General features: G+C 42.1%; 1 protein-coding gene across 2 annotated transcripts in view; it reads right to left on the bottom strand.

Moving 5' to 3' along the window:
- Positions 1 to 2182: 2182 nt before the first annotated feature.
- The window catches only part of PCYOX1 (prenylcysteine oxidase 1), a 46075-nt gene continuing 33368 nt past the window's right edge, over positions 2183 to 14889 (bottom strand). For both annotated transcript variants that reach the window (XM_073622000.1, XM_073621998.1), the window contains exons 5-6: positions 11841 to 11993; positions 2183 to 6055 (exon numbers count right to left, since the gene is read on the bottom strand). In XM_073622000.1, the coding sequence (XP_073478101.1) occupies positions 5394 to 6055; positions 11841 to 11993 (815 nt within the window). In that variant the 3' untranslated portion in view covers positions 2183 to 5393. The remainder of the gene's footprint in view (positions 6056 to 11840; positions 11994 to 14889) is intronic.

Genomic DNA, 14889 nt, shown 5'->3' with positions numbered 1-14889 from the left:
TCAAGTGTAACTGCTTGCTTGTATCAGAGGTAAGGGGAAACAGATACACAGACAGTCTGCAGGGCAATGGCATTACACCCAGTATCTGCTGGCCATTGGTAATGTCTACCTCTTTTAAGGCTCATCTTGCCCTTATGTTTATCTTTTTTAAATTTTTGTACTAATAAAAGTGGCACTGTTACCTTTTAACATATTTTATTTTTACGCTTTTACCCCATTTTTTTCTGCCTAAAAAGTCAAAGGGGTCATATCCTGCTGCACTTTCTGTGCACCAAACATGTATCTGCTGACCGTGGGTGCAATGCTTTACTGGTCCTCAACAGTGCTGGTGCATTCATAAGGGCGCACGGGTGCCGCCCCCTCTCTCCTGCCACCCCCCTCTAGCACCAATAGATTCATGCATTGCATGTATCTATCCATCTAAGACCGCCGCTGCCACCCCTTATTCATGCGCCCGGCCCCTTTCTGGGCACAGGGCGTCTGAATTACAGCGACAGGGGGTGGTTTTGAAGCACCTGATTAGAGCCATAGGCTCTAATAGGTGTCAAAAAAGGTGACCTGCGAGCGCCAGCATTCAGCTGTGTTAGAAAAGCGAATGAATATTCACTTTCCTAACACTAAACCGCCTCTCCGCCAATCAGGTGCTTGGATCTGTTACCCGTCACCTGATTGGCTGAAACGACAGGCTCTGTGATTGGATGCCAGGCGTCCAATCATAGCAGAGGACGGAAAGAGAGGACGGGAGAAGACATCGAGGAGCTGTACCACCAAGACAGGCAAGTGGAGATGGCGGGGAAGGGGGCACACTGGCAGCAGTTGATGGGGCACAGTGGCTGTATTTGATGGTACAGTGAGGCTGCAATTGATGTTTTTTTCAGAATTTTTCAGTTTGTTTGCTCCCCCCCAAAAATTTTGAGCACCTGCCGCCACTGGTCCCCAACAAAAAAAAAAAATGTATATATTTTATAATATATATATATATATATATATATATATATATATATATATATATATATATATATATATATATATATATATATATATATATATATATATATAAAAAATGCATATTTCTTTTTCTTTTACCTGCAAGAAAAATTTGCATTTATAATTTTGTTTTTGTAAAGGTGAACTTATCCTTTAAAGTGCCCCCGTTGCCAGCAGATTCACTTAGGTCCAGTTCATAAATTTGCTGTTTAAGTGCAGTACATATTCCATGGATTACTACTGAACTGTAACATATACAGTGGGGAAAATTATTTGGTTCCCTGTAGATTTTGTAAGTTTGCCCTCTAACAAAGAAATGAAGGGTCTGTGATTTTTATCATAGGTACAAATGTTATAAAGGGAGTTTCAGTTCGGTTGAGTAAAATAACTGTTTGTTTCCCAAGCAATACATGACTTCGTACTTGGCGGAGAAACCCTTGTTGGCAAGCACAGAGGTAAAACGTTTTTTGTAGTTGGTTACCAGGTTTTCACACATCGCAGGAGGGATTTTGGTCCACTCTTCATTACAGATCTTCTCTAAATCCTTAAGGTTTCTTGGCTGTCGCTTGGCAACTCAAAGTTTCAGCTACTACAAATACTTATTTTACTCACCAAACTGCAACTCAATTTATAACATTTGTATCATGTGTTTTTTCTGGATTTTGGCTTGATATTCTTGATCATTTAAAATACACCTATGATAAAGATTATACTGTAGATCCTTATTTTCTTTGTAAGTGGGCCAACTTTCAAAATCTGCAGTGGATCAAATAATTATTTTCACCACTGTATTTTGATGAATGCGCAACAAAACTGCAGCAAGCACACAACTAAATCACACTGGCATGAACAGGTTCTAAGAGGATACTCGCCTGCTTTTAGTATTGTTCCTTTACTGGCCACACCAGTAAAGTTTCGCTACCCTATCAACAGCAAGCCAAAATTTGCCGCATTTGAACCAGTGAGACAGAGCTGCTCTTATTATCCATCCAAAGTAGCTGCTAGTGATAAAATTGCCAATATATGACCCCTACATTTTTTTTTTTAGGTAGTATGCAAAATATGCTAGATCTGATGTAGAATACAGTAAAACCTTGGATTGCGAGCATAATTCGTTCTGGAAACATGCTTGTAATCCAAAGCACTTGTATATCAAAGCGAATTTCATCATAAGAAATAATGGAAACTCAGGTGATTCGTTCCACAACCATTTATTCATAAGTCCTTCAGTCTATAGTCCATATAAAAATATTGTAGCAATGTGATAGGTTGTGTAACCATAAAATGTCCATCCACAAATGGAAGCCTCCACAAGGCGATTAGAAGCAAAATCTAGCAGGAGCTACAGTGTATAAAAGAGAAGAGAGGCGCCTCCAAGTGTAGCAACATGATCACATTTAATGAAGGTACAACATTTAGCAACTCACATGGTTGATGATTAAAAGAGGCACAGCTAAGTATGGAGGCATCCGGGGTAAAGCTGTCCACACAGACCGTCCTCCGCACCACCGGTTCTCCCCGCTGTCAGTCTGCAATTGTGAACGGGGAGACTACGCTGCAGTAAAGCGATCTGAAAGCGAGGCTTAAAGCACTTGTGGAAGGGATGACGTTGATGGTGGTGCGGGGGATGGTCTATGTGGACAGCTTTACCCCGGATGCCTGCATACTTAGATGTGGTTCTTTTAAATCATCAAGCATGTGAGTTGCTAAATGTTGTACCTTCATTAAATGTAACCATATTGCTACACTTAGAGGCGCCTCTCTTCTCTTTTATACTCAGTTGTGACATGACACTGCTTGTATATCAAGACAGCACTTGGTTTATCAAGTCAAAATGTATTAAAAATTTTTGCTTGTCTTGCAAAATGCTCTCAAAACAAGTTACTCTCAATCCAAGGTTTTACTGTACAGTTTTTCTAGGCTAGTCAACCAAATTGGGTACAGAACAAACAGGAGCGACAAACCATTGTTTAAAGCAAAACTTCAGGTTTACTTGTATTTTAGTTTGTTTGGGCCAAGCTGGCACAAATGAACTATTCCTTTTACTAACTGTTGTGGCTGCTGTCAGCGTTGCATAAAATGTATGTAGCATCAGCTACATACAGTATACAGCACTGTGTTCCAGCAGCAGTACAGGGAACTACCATCTTCTGTTGGAACAAAATCACATCAAGCTGAGTGCTTCTCCGCCATTCACAAAAAGCCTTGTATTTTTATGAACAATTTTAAGGCTTCCTCTGGTTGGCCAAGGTGGAGAGGCGAAAGGATGACATGAGGCTTTCTGTGAATGGCCGAGAATCACATGCAGTGCTGACAACAGACTCAGATTAATTAGTAAAGGAAATAGTTTGGGCCAGATTGGCACAAAGAAACTATTTAAAAGTAAGAGTAAACCTGGAGATTCGCTTTAAGAGTCCAAAATATACATTTATTTCCCCATAGAAAAAAACAGGCGTTAATTTCCTTATAAAGTTAACATACTTTTCTGGATGTGTGGTGCTCCTGTTTCTTCTATATCCCTTGGTCTTAACTCTCTGGGCTGGACTGGGACTGAGGGGACCTAGCAAGGGAGTAGAATCTGGCCCGCCTATGCTCAGCGCTAGGTAGGTTAAAAAAAAACTATTAACCACTTCCGGACCAGCCGCCACAGTTGTACTGCAGCAGGCTGGCTCCCCTGGGCGAACCGACATGACTGTACGTTGGCCCTTCAAGACGCTGTAGGAGGCGTGCGCCCGCAGCGTGTGCCCAGAGCCGCTGACCACCGTCACCCGCGATCGCTCGTGACAGAGTGAGAACTGGGATCTGTGTGTGTAAACACACAAATCCGGTTCTCTCAGAGGAGAGGAGAGAGATTGTGTGTTCATACTAAGTATGAACACCAATCTCTCTCCTCCCCTAGTCAGTCCCATCCCCCCTACATTTAGAACACACCTAGTTAGTACAGTTAACCCCTTCCCTGCCAGTGACATTTATACAGTAATCGGTGCATTTTTATAGTACTGATCGCTGTATAATTGTCAATGGTCTCAAATGTGTCCAATTAGTCCGCCACAATATCCAAGTCCGTTAAAAATCGCAGATCACCGCCATTACAAGTAAAAAAATAATAATAATAAAAATGTCATAAATCTAACCCCTATTTTGTAGACGCTATAACTTTTGCGCAAACCAATCAATATATGCTTATTGCGATTTTTTACCAAAAACATGAAGAATACACATCAGCCTATACTGAAGAAAAAAATATTTTTTATTTTTAAAAATTGGGATATTTATTATAGCAAAAGTAAAAATTTTGTTTAGGTACAGCGTCGCACGACCGTGCAATTGTTAGTTAACCACTTCAGCCCCGGAAGAATTTACCCCCTTCCTGACCAAAGCACTTTTTGCGATTCGGCACTGCGTCGATTAAACTGACAATTGCGCAGTTCTGCAACATTGCACCCAAACAAAATTGACATCTTTTTTCCCACAAATAGAGCTTTCTTTTGGTGGTATTTGATTGCCTCTGCGGTTTTTATTTTTTGTGCTATAAACAAAAAAGAGCGACAATTTCGAAAAAAAACGCATTATTCTTTACTTTTTGCTATTAATATCCCCCAAAAAAATATATAAAAAAACTATTTTTTTCCTCGGTTTAGGCCGATATGTATTCTTCTACATATTTTTGGTAAAAAAAAAACAAAAAAAACCACACCACGCAATAAGCGTATATTGATTGGTTTGCACAAAAGTTATATCGTCTGCGATTTTTATCGTGACATTATGGCGATCACATCGGACAATTTTGACACATTTTTGGGACCATTGGCATTAATACAGCGATCTATGCTATAAAATTGCATTGATTACTGTAAAAATGTCACTGGCAGTGAAGGGGTTAACACTAGGGGGACGCTCGAGGGGTTAACCACGTTCCCTGGGAAGTGATTCTAACTGAAGGGGGAGGGGACTGACTGGAGGAAGTGACAGATCGTGGTTCCTAGCTAATAGGAACACACGATCTGGCATTCCTGTCAGAACAGAACAGGGAAGTGTGTGTTTACACACACTCGTCCCTGTTCTGTCTCTTCTGGTCATGATGGACGTAGCCGGTGGTCATCGCATCCGTCGGCCGCAAGCACCGGCACCGCCGCTGTGCAGCGGGAGCGCGCCTGTTATCCCGACCCCGTGATCCGACGTATAGCTGCGCAGGGGAGCCAACCTGCTGCAGTATAACTGCTTGGTTGGTAGGGAAGCGGTTAAACCAACTTAGTGCCATATCGCAAATAATGGCCTGGTCATTAAGCAGCCAAATCTTCCAGGGCTGCAGTGGTTAAGTAAATATCTCAAAATAAGGTGATTTGTCTTCAGTAGTTTTAGAACATTGATAAATATGTCAGACAAAAAGAAAAAAAAAAAGAAATCTATAGCTCAGTCTTTAGCCGTTCTGCTAAATCCTCTTGGTCAATGTGATCATCCTTTCCATACCACTGATGGTAAGATAAAAGAGCCACATTCTTGGCAGAGATGGCACTCATCTCCATGGCACTGGCTGCCCATTCAATGCCATTCAGGTAATAAATTGCACGGTGAAGTTTTATTGGTGGTATTTTCTCTGGTGGGTTGTATCTCGGATAAGCCAACCAAGTTTTCACTTTAACTGTATCGTAAGACTCAAACAGCTGATGCAACTGTTCATCAATTAGGACTTCTGGGGAGAAGATTTTCCAGACTCTGAGACCTGAATCTTTTGATGCATCAGATTCTGGTACTGGATTGACTGGTGACACGGCTGAAATACTGCGGATAAAAAGTTTGGGGTTTTCCGTTGTTAATATTTCTGATAGTGGAAACTGACATGGTTTGGCGTATCCAAAGAAGGAAGCATTGATCCGTCCATGAACAAATGTGGCCACTGTCTGTTGGTAAGGTTTGGAAAAAGTTTCGATTGGTGGGTCAAAGCCCACAAACTTGATGTTACCAAGATTCTTGTTGAGTGGTGTTGCGATGACTACAAGGTCATACAAGTCCAACCCAGGTCCTCTGTCCGTTATATAGCTTATTTCATACAGCGTCACTGTATTTCCTGCAATGACAAAAAAATAAAATAAATAATGATAGGATATTAATAAATTAAACGCAGTCATGCTTGTGATTCTGCTCACCTTAATTATAAGCCCTTTCATGGTTAATGGCACCAAAGATCAGAACATCAACATCACTGAAATGTTGCTCTCAATAGTGGCAAGGGAATCCCTCACAGCTTAATCTCACATGCGTCCATAAAGTCCACTCCAATACATATCAAAAGATCCTCAAAGCAAAAATATCACAGCTAGTGCTCTCTGTAAAAATCTTTATTACTCTTAAAAGACAAATGTACATACAAATAAAACATTTGTAAGCCGGCAAAATATTAGTGCTTCAAGATGGATGCGCTTAGTTAATGGTCAGGGTGGATCAGAACAAACAAGCCGCCGCTCAGAGGGTAAGGCCGTGTGTAACGATGTCACTCCATAACGCCACTCTGACACGCTGTATCCCTGGGAGGGGACTTCTTCAGGGGGTCCTCTGAAGAAGTCCCCTCCCAGGGACACAAAGCGCTAGAGCGGAGTTACGGAGTGTCATCACGCACAGCCGCACATGGCTTACCCTCTGAGCGGCGACTTGTTTGGTCTGTCCAATTCCGATCATTAACTAAGCTCATGCAGGTTTGAAGCACTATTTTGTTGGATTACAAGGATTTTATTTGTATGTACATTTGTGCTCATAAGTTTACATATTTATGATTTCTTGGCCATTTTTCAGAGAATATGAATGATGACACAAAAACATTTCTTTTACTCATGGTTAGTGTTTGGCTGAAGCCATTTATTATCAATCAACTGTGTTTACTCTTTTTAAATCATAATGACAAAAGAAACTAGCCAAATGACCCTGATCAAAAGTTGACATACCCTGGTGATTTTGGCCTGATAACATGCACACAAGTTGACACAAAGAGGTTTGAATGGCTTTTAATAGTAACCATCCTGACCTGTGATCTGTTTTCTTGTAATTAGTGTTTGTGTGTATAAAAGGTCAATGAGTTTCTTGACTCCTGACAGACCCTTGCATCTTTCATCCAGTGCTGAACTGACGTTTCTGGATTCTGAGTCATGGGGAAAGCAAAAGGATCTGCGGGAAAAGGTAGTGATACTGTACAAAACAGGGAAGGGATATAAAAAGATATCCAAGGAATTGAGAATCAGCAGTGTTCAAATTCTAATCAAGAGCTGGAAAATGAGGGGTACTGTTGAAACCAAACCACGGTCAGGTAGACCACCTAAGATTTCAGCCACAACTGCCAGGAAAATTGTTCGGGATGCAAAGAAAAACCCACAAATAACTTCAGGTGAAATACAGGACTCTCTGAAAACATGTGGTGTGGCTGTTTCAAGATGCACAATAAAGAAGCACTTGAAGAAAAATGGGTTGCACGGTCGAGTCACCAGAAGAAAGAAATTACTACGCAAATGCCACAAAGTATCCCATTTACAATGTGCCAAACAGCACAGAGACAAGCCTCAAACCTTCTGGCACAAAGTCATTTGGAGTCATGAGACCAAAACTGAGCTTTTTGGCCACAACCATAAACGCTACATTTGGAGAGGAGCCAACAAGGCCTATGAAGAAAGGTACACAATTCCTACTGTGAAACACAGAGGTGGATCGCTGATGTTTTGGGGATGTGTGAGCTACAAAGGCACAGGAAATTTGGTCAAAATGGATGGCAAGATGAATGCAGTATGTTAGCAAAAAATACTGGAGGAACATTTGCATTCATCAGCCAGGAAACTGCGCATGGGACATGACAATGATCCAAAACACAAGGCCAAGTTGACCTGTCATTGGCTAAAGCAGAATAAAGTGAAGGTTCTGGAGCGGCCATCTCAGTCTACTCACCTCAATATCATTTAGCCACTCTGGGGAGATCTCAAAACGTGCAGTTCATGCAAGACAGTCCAAGAATTTACAGAAACTGGAGGCTTTTTGCCAAGAGGAATGGGTAGCTTTACCATCTGAGAAGATAAAGTGCCTCATTCACAAATACCACAAAAGACCTCAAGCTGTCTGTCACGGAACGTCCCACACTCCGCTTGAGTGCTTCCGTCATATACCACTTCCTCCCAGTCTGTATACAGATATCAGATATTCCAACCTCTCTGAGCACAAAACAAGGCGACACTTGCTTGTTGCTAACATGAACTCACTTTATTCAGAACCAGAATACAGTCTTATATACAGGAGAAGATGAGGTTCCACCCTCCTGCTCATATTACTCCAACAATACAAACGTAACCTAATTAACATGAGCTAATTAACTAATCCTTTATACAGCCTAGGTGACTGAAACATGACCTTTTGCCCAGACTGAGTTAATTATCACAGGACATTTTCTCACAATAGCAGCAGCTCCAATAGGAGTCGTCCTGTCTCCTACATTGTATAGAGGGCAATGTGATCAGCTCATTCAATTAACATAAACACAGGTAGCTGGAGTTGATGACACCAGCATCTCCTCACAGTATGTGTCCCAACAGTATAATTCAGTCTTATCAGCAGGGGGCTGCTGGAGGAATCCCCCCTCCCTCTTCAGGGACACAAATCCCAAATGACCACAGCAAGGAGTCCTCAACAGAATCAAACAACATACAATATATACACAACTGAGTCCGATTAGTACAGTTCAGACTGGATTTCTAATTCACCTCACAAAGAGTATTGTTCCATTGAAAATCCAGGGCCCATAATCAAAAGGCAAGAGGCTTGCATTCAGTCCTCTCCAACAGCCTCTGTCCCGGCTAGGTCTGTCACAATGTCATTGATGTTAAAGTGGGCAATACACGGTATTAAGGACTGGGGTATGTAAACTTTTGATCAGGGTCATTTGGGCAGTTTCTGTTGTCATTATGATTTAAAAAGAGTAAACACAGTTGAATAAAAATAAATGGTTTCACCCAAATACTAACCACGAGTGAAAGAAACGTTTTTGTGTTATCATTCATATTCTCTGAAAAATGGCCAAGAAATCATAAATTTTGCCAGGGTATGTAAACTTATGTGCACAACTGTATGTATATTTGTGTGTATGACCCGACGCAACTTACCCTCTGATCAGAAACTTGTTTTTTCTGTCTCATCCCGATCATTAGGGAAGTCGACACTCATAATACTTAAAACAACTGAAATATGTAAGAGCGATATCAAGTAACCAACACTAAACTTGGCAATGCAGGGCAAAGTGACAGTGTCTCTGCAAAGGGAATTCCCAAACACCTACATACTTGCCTTGCCTACACTCTCCCACTGATTCTTCCTCCCCATGGCCAGCAAGAATACCTGACATTTCCAGGTATTGGGGAGTAGTGCCTGGTCCTAGCAGCCAATTGCTAGGCCCAAAAATGTCCACATTACTGAGTGACATCATCACTCCCTAAGTTCACCCGCATTGCCAATTTCAGCGCTGGCTGCATAGGAGAGAATGGCGAGGGAGTATATTGTAGGCAAGTATAAATAAGGAAGGCAGGGGATGCCCTTTGCAGAGACACTGTCCTTTTGCACTGCATGGGCAAGATGACAGCGTCTTTGGGTACAGTAAAAAAGAAAAAACTTAACTAAACTGATAAGTACTCTTAAAATTCAGTCTCGAACATAAATTAGCAGATTTGCTAATATTTACATTTTCCTGTATTTAGCCTAATGTGCACTGTCCAAGGAGGACTCTGTATTCTGGGGTTAGAGATGAGGTCACATGAAGTCTGATAGTTACTGCTACACAAAATGCCTGATCTCATACTGATAATATATGCACTTCACAAACCTAACACCAGGATAGGCTTACTTATTTTAGAAACAAAGTGCTTTATTATCCAATCCAGTCCAACGAGCTTTGGAAATTACAGTCAACAAAATGATTCTTATTTCTTGTTTTAAACATTTCCAGTTTTATTCTCTCTCAAAAGTACTATTATTACTGTATCACACAGTGGCGGCTGGCGGAATTTTTTTGGGAGCAGCAAACAACCACCCTCCCAGGCAGCCGGCGGCACTTAACCACTTATTGTTTAATACACTGACCTTTTTTTCCTATTCCAGCTTCTGCTGGCATCGCTCTCTCGGCTGCTAGAAAGGATTAGAAGCAGAATGCACTTGGTATCACGCCACCTGGGACAGGAGCTGGTGCTACAGAGGAAGCATTGGCTTATGCAGCTCCTGGTTTTGTGGCCAACTTACATCCTCTGCTGCCGGCGCCAGCTTGATACACTCTGATGCTCTGGGATGATGGCTTGGCAAGCCCAGATCGTGATCGACAGGTTGCGCTAAACTGGTTTGAGGTCGAGGGCCACATCACAAGGGGTCTGAGGGCCACAAGTGGCCCACGGGACAAAGGTTGAGCACCCCCCAGCTACAGAAACAGTTTTTTATTTTTTTGGATAAAAGTTTTACACGAAAAAATAAAAGCTGATCATTGTAAGCACCCCTGCCAGCGGTAAATGGTTTGTCCCTGTTAATACATTTGTAGAACAGTTTGTTATTTTGAAAAACAACAAACTTACTGGCCAAATCACCAGGTGAAAATAAGAGGAATAAAGCCTAACAAAAAGAAAACCACATCTAAGAAATGCTTAAGCATTTATATCAAAATGTTTGCTTTTGGGTTTAATATCACTTTAAGCTTGTTTTAGGCCATTCCCACACCTGATTTAAAGTATAAGTAAAAGGCAAAAAACTTTTTTTTTTTTTTTAGTTTTGGATGGAGTAGAGGGATTAAAACACCTGTCAGTTTGTATTTCTGTCTGTGCCCCTGTTAAGGAGAATCACCCTCTCTATTTGTCCTGTTTACCATTATCATTGAAAATAAAAGAAAATCTTCCAAATTTTGGGTTGTCCTGCTTTGGCTATGGGACAGGAAGTGAAGTTAAATCTCTCCAATGGGACACAGATGGCAAAAATAAACCTTACAGGCATTCTAACCCTCCCTTACTCTATCCAAAAGGAAAAAAAGTTATGCATATAGTTCTACTTTAAGCTTATAGAATTCATATTCACTTGTTAGTGGACCACAGACATTAGAAGGTTGTTGGACATGGGGACAGTTTTGTGTATTGTCACAGAGCATGCACAATTAGATCACCCGTGCATGTACAGTATGATGATTGCTATGCAGGTGAGTGGGAAAACAAATTTACCTCCAGCGCTCATCACCTCAGGGTTTCCCCTGGGAAATTGGCAACTACCTAAAAATCCAGCACAACTATTTGCTCTACCCTGAGATCAGTCAGCTAGAACGTGTCTATTAACATAGGTATTCTTTCCTTTCATGTGAGGAGGACAACATCAATCCTTTCTAGAGCTCCAGCACCATTTGTTGCAGAGGTTATATTACACAGGGTCTGGGCGCAACAACACAACAAAGCGGAGATCAGTCAAGGCGAATACAAGTGACTCTTGAAATGGAGTAGAGGTGTTCGTGTTTTCAAGAGACTTTGTCAATTTGCTCTGACGCGGTAAAGTTTGAGAACCTCTTTAATAATAAATTATTTCAACTGAATATTATTTGTGCTGGCTTATAATTATTGCAAGTGTATACTATATCACAAACTTAAATTTGGACATGTACTTGACACGTGTTATGTGCATGATCAAAGTAAATGAGAACCAGATTTTGCTCCCAAGCCAGTGATTAGGGTCACTGGGACAGAATTACACGTTTATAGCTTGTATGATCTCATGCCAGCTTTCTGTAACATGGATAATACTGAAGAATACAGCAGAAAAACAGATTTATCTGGAACCCGTGGATCTGAAGTCATGCCAGTCACACTCACCAGGCTTTGTAGAGCGAACTTTCTCCTGTACAGAAGTGACAGTGCCCTGAATTAGCTGGGCTTTTGCAGCATATAGGAGGCCATTACAAACCAGTTTATTCCCACCTGCCACTGCCCACAGTCCAGAGTCAGTTCCAGCAAGAGAAACAGCACCTGGGGGGGAGAAAAAAAAAAAAAGATGAACCATGAACAGTGACAGAAATTAACATTGGGCTAAACACAATCTAGTCTCATGGTTCAGACCTGTAGGCATCTTTACTAACAATGGATATGCACAGATATTGTCAGAAAGGTGGACATTTTAACCTGGAATTCAAAGATAACCAAAACAAAATAGTACCCCCTAGCCAATGATGTTGCCTCCTATAAAATTCTACCATTCTGTCTCCGATTCCAGACTTTATTATATTGACCTAGAATAAGCATGCAACAATCAATTAAACTGCTGGTGGTAAAAAAATTTTTTTTTTTTAAATCCCGCAAGGCAATGTCATAATGTGCTAGTGTGCATTGCATAGTAGCATATTATGAAAGACTTACCATAGAACAAGGCCTTTCAGTGCCACGATGACAGCGCTGAGATGGCTGACATCTTCCCCTGGTCTTCCTTCCAGGTTCGCATCCTCCGGCTACATGAATGGCTGGAGGCGCGATGAAGTCACTCCTGAGCATGTGCGCGGGAGCCACCATTTCCGGCACAGGGTCCGAAGGTCCAGCACTGTAAGCTGGACCTTCAGAGCGCATGCGCCGATGAGGTCATAGGCTGCATGCACTCTGAATAATCTCCTAAACTGTACAAGTTTAAGAGATATTCAGAGTAACTACAGGTAAGCTTTATTATAGGCTTGCCTGTAGGTACAAGTGGTGTAACAGAGTTTACTACCATTTTTATATCAGAATGAAAATGCATACTCATCATTCCAGGTCAAATTAGTTTATTCTGGGTGTAATCTTAGAAATGCAGGGAGCAGTACTTTATTAGCACTGTGCAACCAGCCAGTCTTTCACTTACTTCCAAGTAGTACAATAAGGCCTCGTTTACAATTGCTTCAAAATGTGACATTTGACACAATTTTTTAAAGCATTCTGAATGCCAAAGCACCTTGCACTACATGAAATGGTTACCTTACAGTCCTGTTCACACTGTTTGCTTCAAAAATTGTACCTCATGTCGCATTCTTTGTTAAACGGTCTCCAAAGCCTCCATATAAGTCTATGACCATGCTTGTTAACAGCACCTGAAGATTTTGAGGGGCTTTCATTCAGAGTTAGCTTTGCTTTGGGGATATTGCAGGTATGAGATATCCCAGGATGTAGTTGGAAACCAACAAGTGAACCAGAAAGACGTCAACAGTCACTTCTGGTTCATGTGTATATATTCTGTGAGTGTCTGGTGCAGGCGTCACATCTGACGTACAGTGTGGAGCAGCAAGAAGATGAGTGGGGTCTGGACTGGAGCAACTAGCAGATGGCACATGTGGTATGCAACAGGAGAATGTTATAGCGAAAGATGAGCAGGGAACAGAGAGAGAGGAGACTCAGCAGCAGAAGATCAGCAGAGCTGGGGGATAGGAGCAGGATAAACTAGCAGATGTTACATGCAGTGCGCAGCACTGGAGCAATATAGCAGAAGGTAGGTGAGGACTGGAGAGAGAGGAAGATCAAAACCAAAATGGAAAATAAGTACAGCGCTGCACTAAGCCAAAGGAAGGTAGAATAGCAGCTAACACACCTATAGACTCAAGGCAAAAAGTAACATCAGAAAAATAAAAGTGTAGCGCTATAATCCATACCCATGTGTATCACAATACATAAGTGCATATATAAGGTGAAATGCTGACAAAACATATATGACCATAAATATGGAAAATACTGTGTTAATCACAAGAGAAATTAAAAAATAATAAATGTACTTTGTTATCAAGTGTACCAGTGACTAGTACTGAGAAACCCGTGACGGTTCCATGAACCAAACACCTCGAACATAAAAAATAAAAACTCATAAAGCATATTTGCCGCATGTAGGCGTTCCTTGATCATCCGATCGAGGGCGAATACTGCTGTGCAAAATGTAAGCACATTGTTTCCCTGGAAGCCCAGGTTCTGAATCTGGGGAAGCAACTGTCAGCACTGAGAAGTCCCTCCATACTAAAGGAGAGCCAGGAACGTACACGGCAGGTGCCAGCAGGGGCCAGCACAGAGGCAGGTGGAGACAAAGAGGTGCTAGCACTAGCAAAGAGTAGATGGGTGACAGTCAGGAGGGGTAGAGGGAGAAGTGCCAGGGAGGCCGATCCAGGACTGGAGCATCCCAATAAGTACGCTACTTTGAGTGACATTGGGGAAACCAGTCAGGGACCAGCACTGCTGGAGCTGAGGGACTCTCCTAGCTGCCGGGGGAAGAACTCCTCCAGTGAGAGTGGGGGGGGCAGCAAAGGGAAAGGAAAGACAGATTCTGGTGGTAGGGGACTCAATTCTTAGAAGGACAGAGAGGGCAATCTGTAACCAAGACCTGAAGCGCCGAACAGTATGTTGTCTACCGGGCGCTTGGGTTCGGCACATCACGGATCTTGTGGACAGATTACTGGGAGGGGCTGGGGAAGACCCGGCTGTAATGGTGCACGTTGGCACCAATGACAAAGTCAGAGGCAGATGGAGTGTCCTAAAGAACGATTTTAGGGACTTAGGAGCTAAATTGAGGAAAAGGACATCCAAGGTAGTATTCTCAGGAATACTACCGGTACATCGAGCCACACCAGAAAGGAAGAGGGAGATTAGGGAAGTAAACAAGTGGCTGAAGAGCTGGTGTAGTAAGGAGGGGTTTGGGTTCCTGGAGGACTGGGACGACTTCTCAGTCGGTAACCGGTACTATAGAAGGGACGGACTGCACCTAAATGAGGAGGGTGCAGATCTGCTAGGAAGGAAGATGGCCAAAAAGTTAGAGGGGTTTTTAAACTAGGCGATGGGGGGGGAGGGTCCAGAGGCAGAGATAGCCAGCGCGGAAGATATTCCAGAGGGTAGTATTGGGGGCATTAGTGGTAGGTTAACCAAA

This window comes from Aquarana catesbeiana, linkage group LG03 (genome assembly GCF_042186555.1).
Source record: "Aquarana catesbeiana isolate 2022-GZ linkage group LG03, ASM4218655v1, whole genome shotgun sequence".
Classification (NCBI taxonomy): Eukaryota; Metazoa; Chordata; class Amphibia; order Anura; family Ranidae; genus Aquarana; species Aquarana catesbeiana.
Note: the sequence above shows the minus strand (reverse complement) of the source record. Positions and strands in the feature narration are given on the sequence as shown.